We start from the raw sequence: 18,774 nt of genomic DNA, 5'->3' as shown, positions 1-18,774 counted from the left end.
TTCTGGCATTTACTTAAAGCAAATGGGTAAAAATTACATTAAAATCTCAGGTTTCAGTCCCAGGAAACTATATTTCAAGTATATTGCATCCAACAGTCAAAAGCAAGACAGGCACTTAAGCATTCCCCCCTGTAATCTTAGAAACCTCTTCCTGAGAATTAAATGCTTTGCAAAAGTTGATGAACATTATTAAAAGTAAACGTAATACTTGAAGTTGACTGTCTTTTAGAATGCACTATGATGAGTACATCTTTGAAAACAAACTTCTGGCTAGATTATTATAAACGTTTGTACTAAACCTAATTTTGTTTTGAATAAATCTTTACTATATCATCTACATAATAAATTTGTGGGGTGGGGAGAGAGTAGATTTTTAGAAATACATTATTTTGTAGTATTTTTGTTTAGTGTGGTTAGATTTGTATGGGGTTTTGTAGTAGTTTAGGTGTTCAATTCCAGAGGCATGCCACCATTTCTCTTTGGCTATCATTGTTATTAAAAAGACACTGACAAATATTTTAGTAGAGGGTTTTTTTTTATATTTTATTGTTTGTAGTACTCTCTTACAAATGAAATTCACCCATGTACAGAGGGCCTACATGTAGTTTATGTACCACTTATATTTCACCTAAGTTCTCAAAATAGGTCTGTAGAGTTTTTCTTTTAACCTCTCTACACAGGGCCCTTCACTCACGTTCTAATGGTCCTCACACCCGGTTAATGTTATGGACACCAAAACTATCATGCGGGTGATGACATTCTACAAAATGGATGATACGTGGCATAACAGGAAGGCAAGGGAGATAGCATGCAATGCCTCGATTCAGGAAGATATTGAAACATATGCTTAATTTTAAGCTTAAAATTCAGAACTTACTTTAGTAGTAAAGTATCTTCCTGAACTGGAACATAGGAGAAAAAGAATTTGACTTCACATGGAAGTAGGCAGCATGGAGGGGGAACATCTGACCCGGATGAAAATGCTCCTGTTACACTGCTTATCAAGTCAAGTGGCCTTCCTGTGAAATGCACCCTGAAGTGAGTTTAGTTTGGATCAGGCCTGAGGTTTGCTGCTTTTTAAACATTCTGCCAATTGAAGTCATTGGGAGTTTTGTAACTGATTTCAGTGGGAGTTGGATCAGACCCTTGATGCTCTGCTATTACTGCCAAATTGTGCATTATCACCATATAAAGTGCAATAGATCCATTAGAGCCTTTTAAATCCATAATTTAAATGCTATAAAATGTAATATGTGTGTGTATATATATATATTTTAAATATCTGTTATTTACTTAACAGACTTGATTCAAAGGAACCTTTCCTGTCTGTTGGGTGAGTATGTTTATTTATGTATCTATATCTATATGTTTTTAACAATTATACAATATTGTTGACCCCATTTGACCCAATAAAATATAAAATGTTGAAATGTTAAGTTCTCTCATGTAAATAGTCATTCATTACTATACCTAAGCTTGGAAAGCATAGATTTTAATCAGTAAATGTCAGCAGACATTGATTTCTCCTTCTACCCAAACATGACAAAAATATTTTGTTTTTCTGATTAACTGAAATGAACAGAGGAAATTTTACATATATGTTAGATGATGCTCTTGTAGACAACTGTTGTACTAGTTGTCTTGATGTTGTTCTACCAGTTAATATGAATTTCATGTTATCAAATAGTTCTTTATTAATTTTAGTATGAATTTTGACAGTATTTTTAATACAATTAACATGCTGTTTTTAAAATGTCCCTACTAGTGCAAAAATAAATTGATAAAACTATTTGTAAATATTGCTGTTTTTCATTCAAATTTGTGAAATATAAAATCAGATCTTTTCAAGCTTATGAACCATGTCTATATTGGTATGTGTATTAAAAACATTTATAAAACTTGTAACCTCACATGCACTGTCACCAATTTTCATACTTTGTCAATTCAAGCAATTGATTCATCTGTTTTAAAACATTATTTTTAAATATGTTGTATTCTGGAAAACAGTACTCACTTGGTAAATGCACCTACGTTTGTAAGGTAAGTATTAGTATTGTATGTTTGAGTCACAGCTACACTCTTCTTCATCTGTCTTCCCTGTATCAGTATCACTTTTCTCTAAATCTACTCTAACGCACTGTTTTCTCTCTTTCTTCTTTCCACTTCACTGTCCTTGTTTTTTTTCTATCCAATTCTGTCTTCTTGGTCTCTTCTCATTCCCTCATGCTTTCTCCTTGTTTCTCAGTCCTCAAAACTGTAGTATTGTATACTGCTAAGAATATATACAATAGGCAAAGGGTCCTGATGCAAAGTAGTCAGGTAAGAGCTAATCTGAGCACATAAATGATCTGTAACTTCCAAACCATAGTATAAAACCAAGGAGTCAAGAAATGCTCCATAACCTGTATATATAAAATAAAAGCAAACAAAAGAAGCATGTTAGTTATGGAGTGAAAAATGTAGTGAAAATAGGGACCAGATTCTGCAAACATTTCTGTCCACAAATAACCGAACGCATATGAGTCGTCTCAATGATGAAAATGGGATTGTTGCATGAATAAAATTACACACATCAGTGTATGCCAGGTTATGCCTAATCTTTCTTTGTTTCTGCCGTATAAAATAACTAAGATTTGTTTGGTCATATCTTGAATCAATTGCACACTTTTTTTAACTTTTTTTACTTTTGACATATAATTTAATTATTATATAGAAGGCTGAGGAGAGATATAATTGCTCTCTATAAATATATCAGAGGAATAAATACCAGGGAGGGAGAGGAATTATTTAAGCTCAGTACCAATGTGGACACAAGAACAAATGGATATAAACTATAAACTATAAAATATAAAATCAGGAAGTTTAGACTTGAAATTAGACGAAGGTTTCTAACCATCAGAGGAGTGAAGTTCTGGAACAGCCTTCCAAGGGGAGCAGTGGGGGCAAAAGACATATTTGGCTTCAAGACTAAGCTTGATATGTTTATGGAGGGGATGGTATGATGGGATAGCCTAATTTTGGCAGTTAATTGATCTTTGACTATTAACAGTAAATATGCCCGATGGGATGTTAGATGGGGTGGGATTTGAGTTACTACAGAGAATTCTTTCCTGGATGTCTGGCTGGTGAGTCTTGCCCACATGCTCAGGGTTTAGCTGATCGCCGTATTTGGGGTCGGGAAGGAATTTTCCTCCAGGGCAGATTGGCAGAGGCCCTGGGGGTTTTTCGCCTTCCTCTACAGCATGGGGCCCGGGTCACTTGCTGGAGGATTCTCTGCACCTTGAAGTCTTTAAACCATGATTTGAGGACTTCAGTAGCTCAGACATAGGTTAGGGGTTTGGTACAGGAGTGGGTGGGTGAGATTCTGTGGCCTGTGTTGTGCAGGAGGTCAGACTAGATGATCATAATGGTCCCTTCTGACCCTAAAGTCTATGATTCTATGATTCTAAAGCACCGTAAGCCCCTGTGAGGACACTCTTAGGGCTTGTCTACAGTTAAAACGCTGCAGCTGTGCTGTTTTAGTGTTTCAGTGAAGACACTTCCTACACTGACAGGAGGGCTTCTCCCGTCAGCATAGGTAATCCACCTCCCCAAGAGACGGTAGCTATGTCAACGGGGGAATTCCCCAACAACCTATCGCTGTCTACACCAGGGGTTAGGTCAGTTCACACCCCTGAGTGAAAAGTTATTCTGACCTAATTTCCTAGTGTAGATCAGGCCTTATTCAGAATAACAGTAGCTGTAGGACTTGTTACATAGTGAAGCAATGTGCACTACAGAGTGCAACTTCTAAAACACGCTAATGTGTTGTGCACTAATTGGTCTGTGTAGACCTTACTGGCATGCACTAGAAGTTCACTGGTGGACTTTCACACCACTGTTTCAAGCACTAGGTCCACGTTGACCAATTAGCGCACAATACATTAGTGTGCTTTAGAAATCATACACCTGTAGTGCACATTAGCACACTATGTAGACAAACCCTTTATTCTGTTTACCTTAATCCACTTTGAAAATTAATTTGGATTAACTTTCCTGAGTGTCTCCATGCAGACAAGTCCTTAGAATGGTGTGGCATTTATTCTCCTTTCCAAGGGTGGCCATTTCCACAGGCAAAGGTGGAGGAGAATGATGCCCATTTCCTCTTTGCCCCTCACCACCCTCCTAGGGCAATTTGCACACCTGGAGTACATGTGGTCATAGTCCCTACATCTCCTGAACAAAGAAGATGTGGTTATCGCTAGCCAGAAGGGACCACTTGATCATCTAGCCTGACCTGCTTTATTACGCAGGCCATAGAACTTCCCAGAATTAATTCCTGCTTGAACTAGAGTATTTTTGGTTGTTGTTTTTTTAGAAAAACATCCAGTTTTGATTTAAAAATTTCTACCACAATCCTGGGTAAATTGTTACAATGATTGATTACCCTCACTGCTAAAAAATTGTGCCTTATTTGCTGCCTTTTAATATGTCACATTTGGGTTCCATTCAGAAGGGGCATAAAAGGAAGAGAGAGAAATACAGCTGATTTTTTTATGGCTTTCAGCCCCTGCCAGCTGCACAGAATAGGTTTACTTGATAAACAGGCAGTAGCTCTTCACAGTGATTGGCTTTGAAAATCCATTTGTTTCGAACATCTTGTCAGCTGAGAGTCAAGCTATTTCTCCTCCTTTTGTGTAGATGTTTAAAAAAATCAAATCCAAACTGCTGATTTTTCAGATCTTTTTTCAAGCATAGTCATTTGCAATAAACGTTACACATTTGGAAGAGGGATGATCTGGGGATGGGGAAAGTGGGCTAGGGGTGGGATGGAGTGGGATGTAAAATGAGTTGGTGGTCAGAGTTTATTAGGGGTTGTCTACACATGAGAGTTAATTCGGATTAAGATATGTGTCTGAGTTTAATGCACAATAGTTATTCTTGAATAACTCCATGTGTGGACACTCGTATTCCAGAAAAAGAGGGCCTTGTTCTGCTTTAGCATAATCCCCTTTGAAAGTTATTCTGGAACAACTCCATGTACAGATGAGAATTTATACAGTGAATAATTGTCCTTTTATGAAAAATCACAAAATTGGCACTGACACATTTTTTGACAGAGACCCCATCACCTGAATGAGCTACCCTATCCTCAGAAGGATCCCAGTTCAGGAAAGCATGTGGTTAGGTGTTGTCCTGAAAAGAGGTGCTTTCTTGAATCATGGGCCAGGAGAGGTCCCACTAGAACTAAGTGGGGAAACTTTGATTGAATGGGATGATGAAGCTTGCAGTGCTGTCCTGCAGTGTATGTAACTAAATTCTGGAAAATTTCATGCTACAAAAATTTGAATTATTTTCAGATACTTTTAAACCAGCAATGCCAATTCCTGCTGTAAACTTGCTCCCTCACATATCTATATTTCCTTACAGTACTGTCAAACTACATAAAATCCTTGTTCTCGCTACTGGCAAAGCTATTTCTGTAAGTTTTATTTTATGCTTGCTTAATATAAAATCTTTCAACATTATTTATAATGCAAGCTTCTGGATTAAATAAACACACAACAAATCTTGCATATATAGCATAATTTGAAACAAAACCTTTGCAATTTTTGCACATTTCTAAGACGTAGGTATTGCATCCCGAGTCTGTAGTTTAGATATAGGACACAGCTCAGAAATGGAATTATACCTCCAGCTCATTTGCCTTAGAGGGATATATAATAATCTGTGCTGAAACTTAAGTAGCATGTTTAGTGTTGGCTAATGTAACCTGTTTATTCATTTATTGTATCAAGGGCCAGTCCTCCTAAATAATCTTTATTTTAATTTTGCATTCCCTTCTCTAGTGACTTTTGCAAATATCCCTCATGACTGCTAATAAAAAAAACTAGTAGGGAATGTCTCTCTAGTATTTTGGTGCAGATTTGCTCCTGGCTTCATGGTGCAGGGATTTAGTTTTCTCTCCTGCACCATTCCTTTGGTCCAAGGCCACGGAGGAAGCTCTGGGAGTCCAGGGAACTACACCTGGGTAGGGAACAGGAAAAGGGAAGGCTGGAGGAATATGTGAATTATCCTCACCTTCTCAGACCCGCACCCCATTTGAGTCGCACTGGGAATTCAGATAAGAATTAATGCAGTCTGAGCCTGAGGCTGTGTTAACTTTCTGCTGCTTGCCTCTATGTTATGGACCACCAGCCGAGGAAGCCCTGGCTGCATTGCAGGCCAAATGGAGACATTTTACCTAGGAGCTAAAAAGGGAGGGTCCCAAAGCCATTTCTGAGGTACAGGGTCTCCTGTAGATCATCTAGGTGCTCCATGGATTTTCGAGTTCTAGGGGAAAAGCCTCCTGTTGATTTCAAAGTTGGAGGGCAATGCAAATGTCACCCCTCAGAACTATTTGGAGAAAGCTCTTCCAGAGGAAGCTTTGCAGATTTTTAATTCCCATCAGAAGGAGCAATCAGGCCCTATATGAATTAGCTATTTCCTTTGATTAATATTCTAACCAGATCTTTCTATTTTCTAAGGTGCTCAGTAGAGGTTCTTTCGTTCAAGTTCATTAATTCTTTGAACAATTTAGTTTAATACATACAGCATGAAGCAGAATAAGAATGCCATGGCAGCACAGCAAGATTATTTCGATAACAATGTCACAAAACCTTAACCCCTGACTGGCTGATGGGAAGGGGGAGTCCACTATCCCTGATGCTCCACTTCAGCTTTTAACTGTCAATGGGGAAAAATACTTTCCTTGAGAAGAGAAAAGTGGAGGATAACCAGAGTGAGGGAGAGGGCAGCTTTAAAAATTAATAGTTAAAAACGTAGCAAATTCTGCAGCCCTTCCTCGCATTCTTACGTGTGGGCCAGCTGCTCAGTGTCAGTAATGTTCTCAGGGCATGTGGGTGGTGAGAGGAGGGAGCACACACTTGAATATAATAATTCTAACTTATATAGAGCTCCCTGTTTGCAAGGTAGCAACTGTATCTCAGGCTCTGTGCTTGGAGTTTATTCTGCCTAGGAGACAACAGTTACCTTAAATACAGGGCATATCCTAAAAAAAGTGGGAGAGATTGAGTTTTGCATTTTGTATAGCAGCAACGTGGGGGGGAGGGAGGTTCACATGCAAATGTCACAATGACCCTGCATTTCACTTATTACTAACTGTGAAGGAGGTGTAGCTAGATCCCAGATAACTAGGCGGGAGGCTAACACAGAATGAGGGTCCTCGTATGGAAAAGTTTGCAAACCACTGTGCTATACTTTAAAAGAGCTTTACTGGATACACAACTTTCCCAGTAGCTTTCCACAAGATTTAAGATTTAATATTCTCTGTTTCCTATCAGGCTAATTAAGATTCTTAAATAATCACCTCATCCACCCACAGCACTAGCTGTCATACTGGTTCATACAGAGCTCTTTGCTCGAGGATCTTCCTGAAAATCTGAGATTAGTGAGAGTTGGATAGAATGTGTGCAGCTCCTTTTCCAATTACTACCTCTCTCAGTCTGCTGGTATTCTCATCTTGTCTCTGTCTGCGTAGAGACTCCAGCTTTTTTATTGTTACACTCAGCTGCAGTGTAAATAACAGTAATATTGTCCCAATGTTTCCCTGATTATTTCCATTACACACACGTGTGTGCATATATAAATATACAAAATGACTAATACTTTGGGCAAGGAAAGCTTTTTCTAATTCCATTAACTTTTATTAACGACAAACACACTGAATGAACACCATAAGAAATCCCTCTTCAGCTCTCTGACCTTAAAATCATTAGTTATGTTGCACTTCATAATTGAGAGAGGCAATAGAGCATGAGATCACTTTTCCTTCTCCTGGTTATTCCATTTGCCCTTCTCTTTTTCTATGTCTCCTTCACTTCTGTTACCCAAGACTACCTTTCCATTACTGTTTCTCTGGAAGCAGTATGTAAGTAGCATTTTTATGCTCTGGGTTAATATCAAATCAGTAGCATAGTAACCCTCTGCAGATAAGGATCCTGGTCCCATCTATACAAGAGGGCCTCTTGCTCCAGCTTTGCTGCTCACTGGCCTTGATAAAAAGCCTATTTTGTTGCGGTCATTGGAAAACATGTTGAATTTCTCCTGCTACCTATCAAGCTTCTTGGGCTTCACAAGAAGTAAAGTGTTTTCAGGGCTCTGACACCTTTTTGGCCTCCCCATCCAGAGCCTCTCCTGAAAACAGTAGCAGGCAATGCTAGAGAGGAGAATTCCTTCCTCTAGCAGCAACTGGATGGCAAAGCAGAGCAAGTAGTGGTACCTTGCAAAAAGAGGGCTTACTCAATTCAAAACAAAAACGAGTTGTAGTTTGGGACCTGGAGTGTGGTGACGAAGACACTGTTTTCTTCAGTGTTCTCTGCTGTTTTAGAAGCAGTTTCCTTTCAACATACATGATACAGAATTGGCAAACACTCCCTTACACAGGGTTCACCAGATGTACAAACAGACAGATACCATAAATGCAGTAGCTGAGGAAACACAGTTGCACAGGACCTATTCTGTTACTAATTTCTAAACGTGTACCATAAGATGAGTGCTAGTGGTGGGACGGGGGAGCTGAAGCAGGGAAAGAACTCTAGGGAGAGGAAACTGCTATGTGTGAGGAGTTCTTGAAGGAAAACTCAGGGGAGGAGAGAACTCAGGAGCACTGTGGCACCCACAACAATACACACGCTGTGCAGACATACCAAACCCGCAGAAATTGGGCTTGGTTTTGGCTTAACTGGCTTGTGTGTTGCTTGTTGGCTAGTTTTTGGCTTGTTGCTTCTTCTTTTTTTTTGATTGGCTCCCGGCAAGCAGAGGCAAGGGGATCAAGCGGGGGCAAGCAGGGGCAAAGGGGAGGAGAGAGTCAGGGGTGCACAGTGGGCCCACCACAGTCCCAGACTGCATGCCGGGAGGATCTAGTCACATAAAGTGTTGGAGTCCTTCGGGATTGGCTTGTTTTGGCCTTGTTTTGAAATGGGATTAGCTTGATTTTTGGCTTATTGTGAAAGTCAAGGTGCTTATTTACCGCGTGAAAGTTGGCAACAGTGGCAAGGGTAACAGTTAGGGGCCAGGGCAGTTTGCCCCAGGCCTCCATTTGAGAGGGCTCCAAACCAAGTGGTGTTGCAAGCTGGCACATGAGGTCACAGTGCCACTCACTGAAAATAGGTCTGGCAACCCTTTGGTCACAACAGAGGGACCACCAAGCCAAACCTGAGTAGTGCTGTGACCCCATGCACCTGGACTTGGGAACTGGACCCAGCCCTGTGAGACAGGAGCCAGTGCTGCTCTTCCAGGTTTGGACACAGTAAATACACATTTAAAGTTTCATTTGTATGTTCATTTTGTCAGTATCTAGTACTGTATTAACATTTACAGTATATTTTCTGATCATTAATATTGAATTACAAATTGTGTTGTTATTATCATCAGCATCCATCTAGGCAGCAGATACCATGCGTGTGAACAGTACAAATATCCTTTTAGCTTTTCAGGTTCACTGACATCCATGCTTCAACAGCAATGCCAGATAGTTACAAATAATTGTAAACTCTTTAAATAAAGAGGGTGCTCAGAGGGTCAGATTGTCTAGTGGTTGGCACAGCTGACTTCCCGCCCGTTACTTCTCTGACAGAGGTACCTCAGTTCTTAAGGAGGTATGGTAGATGGACCTGTACCCTCCCTCCCCACAAGGGCCCCCTGTGAAGCAATGCCTGAACAGGGACCTCCCAGTAGAGAGTCTAAGTCCACTGCCCTGGGCTACCTCCTACTGCTGTCATTCTGTTTGGGGCATGGCCACTACAGACTGTTTGGACTATAATGGCTCAGTTCAAGTAGTGGCCACTTGTGGACTTTTTGCAGCATTCCAACATGCCTCAGCTCCCTCTGGGCAGGGCAGCAATAAGATTGATGGGGCCTAACCCCACAGTGTCTCAGTCACACAGTTCACTCGGATCCTGGGTGCACCTCCATCTCCGTAGCAGTCTCCCTCGGTTAGGGACTCAGTGCTTCTTCCCCAGAGGCTGTCCCTGGCCATCAGGCTCCTAGTGATGCTCTCTTCATATAGGAAAGCAGCTAACTCCTGCCTTTTGGCCAGTCAGCCCAGAATTGAGACAAGTTCTCTCCTTTTCTCCTCCCTCCAGTCCTGGCATTGTCTGTAGGTACAGATGGGTGTCTCTCTTTTACCCGTTTTTTTCATCACAGGGATCCTACAGCCCTTACTCACATGGGTAATTAAGGGATGCAGGATCAATCCTTGAGAGGACAGGCAGAATGCAGAAAACAGATCATTTTTCCAGCCCCTCTGCCTTTTATCTCTAATATCACCAGCAGATACTATTTAGTGACTACAGACCATTAAGCCCATCCTTAGTCATTACATTATTTAAATTGAAAGTTAAAGTTAGCCAAGGCCTAGTTCTAGAGAAGTTGAGTTTTAGAACTAGTTAAAACTTTCTGAAAAGAGGTGAAGATATTTTAAGAACTAAATGGGGCAAGTTCATTCCAAGGCTACTCAAGGCATCATATTATTCAGACAAGCACCAGCTAATTTCTGAAAGTGTTGGTGAATCCCAACATTTTCATGAGTTTTAGGGTGAGTAATTATGTGTCAAAGTCTTCCTACTGGAGTAGTGCCAGTTGCTCTTCATTATGCTCCTATCATCTAATCAGGGAGCACAAACCACAGTTAGATTTCCAAACCACGGACACCCTATGAATAACAAATACCAACAATCAGAAGTGCACAAACAACCCAGAGGCTGAAATGTGTTCACATTAACTATTTGTCAAGTATCTAGGAATCGTGAATACATTCACAGAAACAAGGATCGAATCACAGACAGAAAAAAAGGGCTAAATTAGTTGGATAAAAACGAATAATTTGACCAGTGCTATTGAACTTTGTGTTACTGGAGGATTCTAGAGCAGGAGAAATGAAACTGCAACTTTTGGGATGCTGAAGTCAATGCAGCAGAAAGAATGAAACTTCATTAACACAGATCCTTCGCATCATACTGAATCAAACTGTTCCCGTCTCTACTGTACTGATAAAAGTAGTTGCTGGGTCTGTGTAAAGCTTTGTTTCCTTGCAAAATGAAGTCCTCCTGTATAGTCAATAGAAAATATTAAACACAATCATACTTTATATCTGTGCTCAAATGCCATTTGGTTTGAAGCAGACCTTATCTAGGCATCAATAGGTAGACACATTTCATGTTCTGGCTGATACATTATAGGCTATAAAACTATCCTGCTGTGTAAAGCATTCATAGAAAAATAACTTCACAACCATGTAAATCCAATATTGATGAGTAATGGTAATGTGTTTTTCTGGGGAGAAAACAGAAAATACTAGAGGTAAGATCAGCAAGCATATATAAAGAAAGAGAGAGACGTTAACAGTTTCAGTTCCTTCACAGAGTCTTGTGGATTATAGGACAGTATGCTGTAGGCAAAACTGAGAAGTAAATTGTTATAATACAAAAGCAAATTTACTCTAAGATGTTTTTGTACTGCTGAAGTATAGTGTGGTTTACCTGTAGTGATATAAACATTGTAAATGAAACTTTCTCTAAATATTTACTTATGGTGTCATATACATATTAGTACATTAATTTTCTCAAGCAATAGTTTGCAGTGTTATAAATGTAATGTAATTTTATGTTTCACAGGCAAGGAAGGGCTGATTGTCTTAGAAACATGATGACTAATGTATCTCAGTTAACAACAGTGACAAATGTGTCTTTCCAATTGTGGGATTGAATTTATTAGCATTTAACAATCATGGACATCTCTTCACTTTTTCTGGAGTAGGAAACACTGTATACTCAGACACCATTTATGAATGCTATATGAAAATGGAAGAAAATATTTATTAAAATATTACTAGATATAACAGCTGTTGCATAAAGCACATTATAAAAATGCATTAGTATTATGTTCTTAAGGGATAAGAACTATAAGAAAATATAATGAAATATTTTCTCCCATGAGTATTTTGCTAAAACAACACGTGTGTCTGTTTTACTGCTTCATTGGAGCTTAATGTACTGGGTATGTTGCTTAGCAGTGCTCCCACATATATCTGCTAGTGTATGTATAGACTAGCAAAAAGGCCAGTATCCCAATGGAATGTTTCATTTCACAGAATGTTGTTGCATTCTAGTGCCACATGTCCCCTCCATGGGCCAAAATCTGCTCTTAGTTATACCAGAGTAGAATTGGAGTAAATCCATTGAAGGAATTGGAGATAATTCCAATTTACACTCAGGTAAATAACAGGATCTGGGCCATTGACTTCAACTAGTTATTCTGGATTTACACAGAGGTAGCTCGGAATGGAATGTGGCTACTATTATTTATTATTCATTACTTATTAAGCACCCTCAATTTCTTCATTGTTGTACAAATCATAGATACGTTTAGTCCCTACCACAAGCAGTTTACATGGGAATTAGACAATATAGATTTACAATACATTGAGGACAACACAAAGATTATTAATGTGAAAAAAATATGGGCAGATAAGTAAGATAGGAGAAGCTTAATGCAGGGATTTGAATGGAGTGACAAGAAGGTTTGATGGGATAGAAGAGGGGGATCCAGTGGAAGTTTTCAGAGGGAGGGATGACATTGTAACACTGATAGACAAGGAAGATCTCATATGCAGTGGTAATGTAGCCATGTTGGTCTCAGGATATTAGAAGGACAAGGTGGGTGAGGCAATATTTTCATTGGACCAACTTCTGCTGCCGAGGAAGAGAAACTTCCAAACTTGCACAGAGCTCTTCTTCAGGTCTGGGAAAGGTACTCAGAGCGTCACAGCTAAATACAAGGTGGAACAGATTGTTTAGCGTAAGTAGTTAACACAGGACAAGCTTATTATAAGTGCAGAAGCGTGCCTCTCTCACCAACAGAATTTGGTCCAATAAAAAATATTACCTCACCCACCTGTAATATCCTGGGACCAGCATGGCTACAACAACACTGCGTACATATTCCAAGGAACCATTCAAGGTGTGTTACACTAATAAAATAATACCAACAGGATCTTATAAGGTGGGCAAGGCAAAATGCCACATTTATTGTAAATACAGAGAGAGAGAGAGAAATTACCACAATAGTTAGCATATGCTTTTTAGACACACACACATACACACATAGTCCTGCAGTGATGTTTATAGTTACCAGGCCAGAGTCTGGATCAATCTAGTTGCCAGCCAGATTGGTCGCAGAGGGGAGCGGGGCTCTATCGGTCACGATCTGATGCTCCTGGAGTGTGGCAAGACGAACCCAAAGACCCATGGCCAAGCACCCTGTTCTTATAGGTTTTTTTCTCTGTTGAAGCCTATGGATTTTGCTGTGTCAGTTTGTGACCGGTTACTTCTTAATTGGTGTAAACATTCCAATTCACCTTGAGAGGGTCATCCTGTCCTTTGTTCCGATTTAATCAATTGTCCTTTGGGGTGCCAGCCTTCACCTCAGGGTCGTCAATCTGCCCTTCATTATGGATGCGCATTGATGATTCTTTGATGTCCTTTAAGTCTCTTCACGCCTTCTTCCTTGACTCTGCTATAACAATGGCCTTCACACCTTATCTTTTCCTGATGCATACAATCCTCGATTCACACAAACAGATTGAGAATACAAACAGTAGTATTTTATAGCGAGCAAAAAGGCATTGCAAATTAAACCTTGCTAAGTTTTACAATCAATAACCAAGACAATTTACATTGAGACCCAAGCCTTCAATGTTCCTCTAATCTACTTAACTTAGGGTATGTCTACACTACGAGAGTAGTTCGATTTTACTTAAATCGAATATGTGGAATCGATATTACAAAGTCGAACGTGTGTATCCACACTAAGGACAGTAATTCGACTTTGTGAGTCCACACTAACGGGGCAAGCGTCGACATTGGAAGCGGTGCACTGTGGGCAGCTATCCCACAGTTCCCGCAGTCCCCGCTGCCCATTGGAATTCTGGGTCGAGCCCACAATGCCTTCTGGGGAAAAAAATGTGTCGAGGGTGGTTTTGGGTAACTGTCGTCATCCAACCGTCACTCCCGCCATCCCTCCCTGAAAGCGCCGGCGGGCAATCAGTTCGCGCACTTTTCTGGTCAGTGACAGCGCGGACGCCACAGCACTGTGAGCATGGAGCCCGCTGCGACCATCGCTGCAGTTATGGCCGTTGTCAACACCTCGCACCTTATCATCCACCTTTTCCAGAGGCAGATGCTGAGAAATCGGGCGAGGAGGCTACGGCAGCGCGGTGAGGACATGAAGTCTGAGAGTGGCACAGACCTGTCACAAAGCACGGGACCCCACGCCGTGGACATCATGGTGGCAATGGGTCATGTTGATGCTGTGGAACGGCGATTCTGGGCCCGGGAAACAAGCACGGACTGGTGGGACCGCATAGTGCTGCAGGTCTGGGATGAATCACAGTGGCTGCGAAACTTTCGGATGCGGAAGGGAACTTTCCTGGAACTTTGTGAGTTGCTGTCCCCTGCCCTGAAGCGCAAGGACACCCGGATGCGAGCAGCTCTGGGTGTCCAGAAGCGAGTGGCCATAGCCCTCTGGAAGCTTGCAACGCCAGATAGCTACCGGTCAGTCACAAACCACTTTGGCGTGGGCAAATCTACCGTGGGGGTTGTTGTGATGCAAGTAGCCAACGCAATCGTTGAGGTACTGCTGTCAAAGGTAGTGACCCTGGGAAACGTGCAGGTCATCATAGATGGCTTCGCCGCGATGGGATTCCCAAACTGCGGTGGGGCTATAGATGGAACTCACATCCCTATCCTGGGACCGGACCACCAGGCCAGCCAGTACATTAACCGAAAGGGCTACTTTTCAATGGTGCTGCAAGCACTGGTGGACCATAGGGGACGTTTTACAAACATCAACGTCAGATGGCCGGGCAAGGTTCATGACGCTCGTGTTTTCAGGAACTCGGGTCTGTTTAGACGGCTGCAGGAAGGTATTTACTTCCCGGACCACAAAATAACTGTTGGGGATGTGGAGATGCCTATAGTGATCCTCAGGGACCCAGCCTACCCGCCAATGCCCTGGCTCATGAAGCCCTATACAGGCGCCCTGGACACTGAAAAAGAACTCTTCAACTACTGTCTGAGCAAGTGCAGAATGGTGGTGGAGTGTGCTTTTGGACGTCTCAAGGGGAGATGGAGAAGCTTACTGACTCGCTCTGATCTCAGCGAAACCAGTATCCCCATTGTTATTGCAGCTTGCTGTGTGCTCCACAATCTCTGTGAGAGCAAGGGGGAGACCTTTATGGCGGGGTGGGAGGTTGAGGCAAATAGCCTGGCTGCTGATTACGCCGTGCGATTAGAAGAGCCCAGCGGGACGCGCTGTGCATCCGGGAGGCTTTGAAAGCTAGGTTCCACAGTGAGCAGGGTAACCTGTGACTATTAAGTTTGTTTACAGAGAAGCTGAACCTGCCTCCGTTTCTTTACCCAGTGAATGTTCACTATCCTCTCCAGTTACATACCCCGTTCACCCCGTTCACCCCCTTCCAACACACGTTTAAAAATAAAATCACTGGAAATTTGTTAATGAACACAGTTGTCTTTATTACGGTTTTTGCGGTAAAGTGTTGAAAGTGGGACGCAGACTGTGGTGGGGAACGGGTGTAGTGTAGTGATGCAAAGGACGCTTCTAAACTCGAGGAATGACAGGCTCCGCACTGGTGGACTGGTTGTTTCAACGGAGCCTGCCACCCCTCCTGTTCGGGACTCTGTGTGTGGGGGCTATGTGACTTTGTGGCAGGGGGAGGACGGTTACAGATCCCCTGCTGCGTGGCTCTGTGATCCAGGATAAGGACCGCTGCATAAGCTCTCTAACCGCCCTCCCCCGCCACAAAGTCACATAGCCTACCCCCACACAGAACATGAAAACCACCTCCCAGACTGACCAGGGTGCCTAGTGACTGCAATGTCTGTGTGTGACCTGCTGCTGAACCTGCCCCCGCGTCTGTACCCTGGTAAAGGTGACTGTCCTGTCCAATTACCAACCCCTTTCCCCCCTTCAAACAGACTTTCCCCAAAAAGAACATGATGGAAACAGTAATTAACAGGAACGTATTTTTTATTAGCAACTACACAGTTAGGGGATGAAACTGGGCCGGGGGCTTGGGTGAGGCGGGAAGGAAATGACTTATCAAATTTTGGGGAATGACAGCCTTCTGCTCCTTGAGCAGTCTGCAGGGGTGGAGTGACAGTTTTCACGGACTCTGCCGCCCCTCCTTCTTGGTACTTTTGGTGAGGGGGGTATGGGACTTTGTGGCGGGGGAGGGCGGTTAGACAGAGACTGCAGCGGGGCTCTGTCCTCCTGCCTCCGGTCCTGCAGAACATCCACAAGGCGCCGGAGCGTGTCCGTTTGCTCCCTCATTAGTCCAAGCAGCGTTTGAGTCGCCTGCTGGTCTTCCTGCCGCCACCTCTCCTCCCGTTCAATGTGTGCTCGATGGATTTGGGACATGTTCTCCCTCCACTGGGTCTGCTGGGCTGCCTCGGCTCGGGAGCAGCCCATAAGTTCTGAGAACATGTCGTCCCGTGTCCTTTTCTTTCTACGCCTAATCTGCGCCAGCCTCTGGGAGTGTGATGCCAGGGTAGGTCGGGAGACTGTCGCAGCTGTGGGATGGGAAAAAGGGAGTGAATTCCTCAGAAAGATAAATTTTGTTGTGAACAAAGAACATAGTCTTTCTCTGTGAACAAGACCATGCACAGCACCTATCACATGTGCACTCAGGACAAGGTCGAATTATCGGCCTTCGCATTCAGTGCCTGGGGTCTTGCAGTGCAGATCAGAGAAGCGGGGCAGGACAGCGGAATTTGGGTAGCAGGCTGACATGGTAAGCCATAGACTTGTGGCTGCTTAAAACTTTAATAATAGCACTGGCCTCCTTTCACAGTCAAAGCAATGCTCCTAGCGTTGGCCAGTTCCTGCTGCCAGCAATCCGGCAAGCATGAACTCTGCCCCTGTCCCACCCCCTCGCGGCTGTCCCAGGGAAAGATCCCTGTATGCTGCCCCTCTCCCGCCTCCACCGCGTGGCTGTAAACCGCCGGTTACAGTTCTGTAAAGGAACAGGCAAGCAGTCCCAATACTAACATTCCCCTACCTAATTCAAAGCAGGTCACCATGAGCGACATCACTCTGATGAGGATTTCAGAGACCGAGAAAGAACGGATGCTTCGGGAAAGCCTGCAAAGACCAGGGCCGTATGCCGCCCTGCTCTGCAAGGCAATGATCCCGGAGTACTTGATGATCTCCTGGCGCGGAAACATTTCCTACTACGGAGGACACAATAAGGCCGCTCTCCCAAGGAACCTCATGCAAAGGCTTTCCAATTACCTCCAGGAGAGCTTCATGGAGATGTCCCATGAGGATTTCAGCTCTATCCCCGGACATATAGACCGTATTTTACTGTAGCTGCACTGGCAAGGACTAAACAGTAGAGCGCCTAGGGCAAACCAATCATGATAAACCGGACATTGTTAGATTTTTTTGCAGTAGTTGCACTGCCAAGGACTGAAACGTTAAGCGCCTAGGGCAAACAAATCATAAAAAACCCACTGTTAATATGAATGTTTTGTTCAAAATAAATGTTTACATGTTTAAAACACTTACCGACTGATCCTTCCCCTGATTCTGGGTCCGGGTTAACGCCTGGGGACGGTTGGTAGGGGATCTCTGTGAGGGTGATGAAGAGATCCTGGCTGTCTGGGAAATCAGCGTTGTAAGCGCTGTCGACTGCCTCGTCCTCCTCATCTTCTTCCTCATTTTCCCCATCTGCTAACATCTCCGAGGAAGCGGCCGTCTACAATATCCCATCCTCAGAGTCCACGGTCAGTGGTGGGGTAGTGGTGGCGGCCGCACCTAGGATGGAATGCAGTGCCTCGTAGAAACGGCATGTCTGGGGCTGGGATCCGGAGTGTCCGTTTGCCTCTTTGGTCTTCTGGTATCCTTGTCTCAGCTCCTTGATTTTCACGCGGCACTGCGTTGCATCCCGGCTGTATCCTCTCTCTTTCATGGCTTTTGAGATCTTCTCGTAGATCTTTGCATTCCGTCTTTTCGATCGCAGCTCGGAAAGCACTGACTCATCGCCCCACACAGCGATCAGATCCAAGACTTCCCGATCAGTCCATGCTGGGGCCCTCTTTCTATTCTGAGATTGCATGGCCATCTCTGCTGGAGAGCTCTGCATCGTTGCCAGTGCTGCTCAGCTTGCCACGATGTCCAAACAGGAAATGAGATTCAAACTGCCCAGACAGGAAAAGGAATTCAAATTTTCCCGGGGCTTTTCCTGTGTGGCTGGTCAGAGCATCCGAGCTCGGACTGCTGTCCAGAGCGTCAACAGAGTGGTGCACTGTGGGATAGCTCCCGGAGCTATTACCGTCGATTTCCATCCACACCTAGCCTAATTCGACATGGCCATGTTGAATTTAGCGCTACTCCCCTCGTTGGGGAGGAGTACAGAAGTCGAATTTAAGAGACCTCTATGTCGAACTAAATAGCTTTGTTGTGTGGACGGGTGCAGGGTTAATTCGATTTAACGCTGCTAAATTCGACATAAACTCCTAGTGTAGACCAGGCCATAGACACAATAGAGAATCCTGTCTCTTACTTACTAAAACTTTAAAACAAAGAAATGTATATTTAACTAGAGTGGCTAATAATACATATAGGAAACCATAGTAGACATTATAACTTATCCTAAAACAAAAGGGTGACCATAATCACTCATAAGGATTGTTCTGGTCTGTCATTCCTTTCTGC

General features: G+C 43.0%; 1 protein-coding gene across 2 annotated transcripts in view; it reads left to right on the top strand.

Annotated features, from left to right (window-relative positions):
• Window positions 1-18,774, top strand: part of RALYL (RALY RNA binding protein like) — a 289,807-nt gene that overhangs the window by 225,259 nt on the left and 45,774 nt on the right. Inside the window, exon 3 of one of the 2 annotated variants that reach the window (XM_065398747.1) lies at window positions 1,301-1,333. The exons of the other annotated variant lie outside the window; for it this stretch is intronic. Coding sequence (XP_065254819.1) covers window positions 1,301-1,333 — 33 coding nt within the window. The remainder of the gene's footprint in view (window positions 1-1,300; window positions 1,334-18,774) is intronic. 2 annotated transcript variants of the gene reach the window in all.

The sequence above is a fragment of the Emys orbicularis genome, chromosome 2 (genome assembly GCF_028017835.1).
Source record: "Emys orbicularis isolate rEmyOrb1 chromosome 2, rEmyOrb1.hap1, whole genome shotgun sequence".
NCBI lineage: Eukaryota > Metazoa > Chordata > Testudines > Emydidae > Emys > Emys orbicularis.
This window is presented reverse-complemented; position numbering and strand designations above follow the sequence as displayed.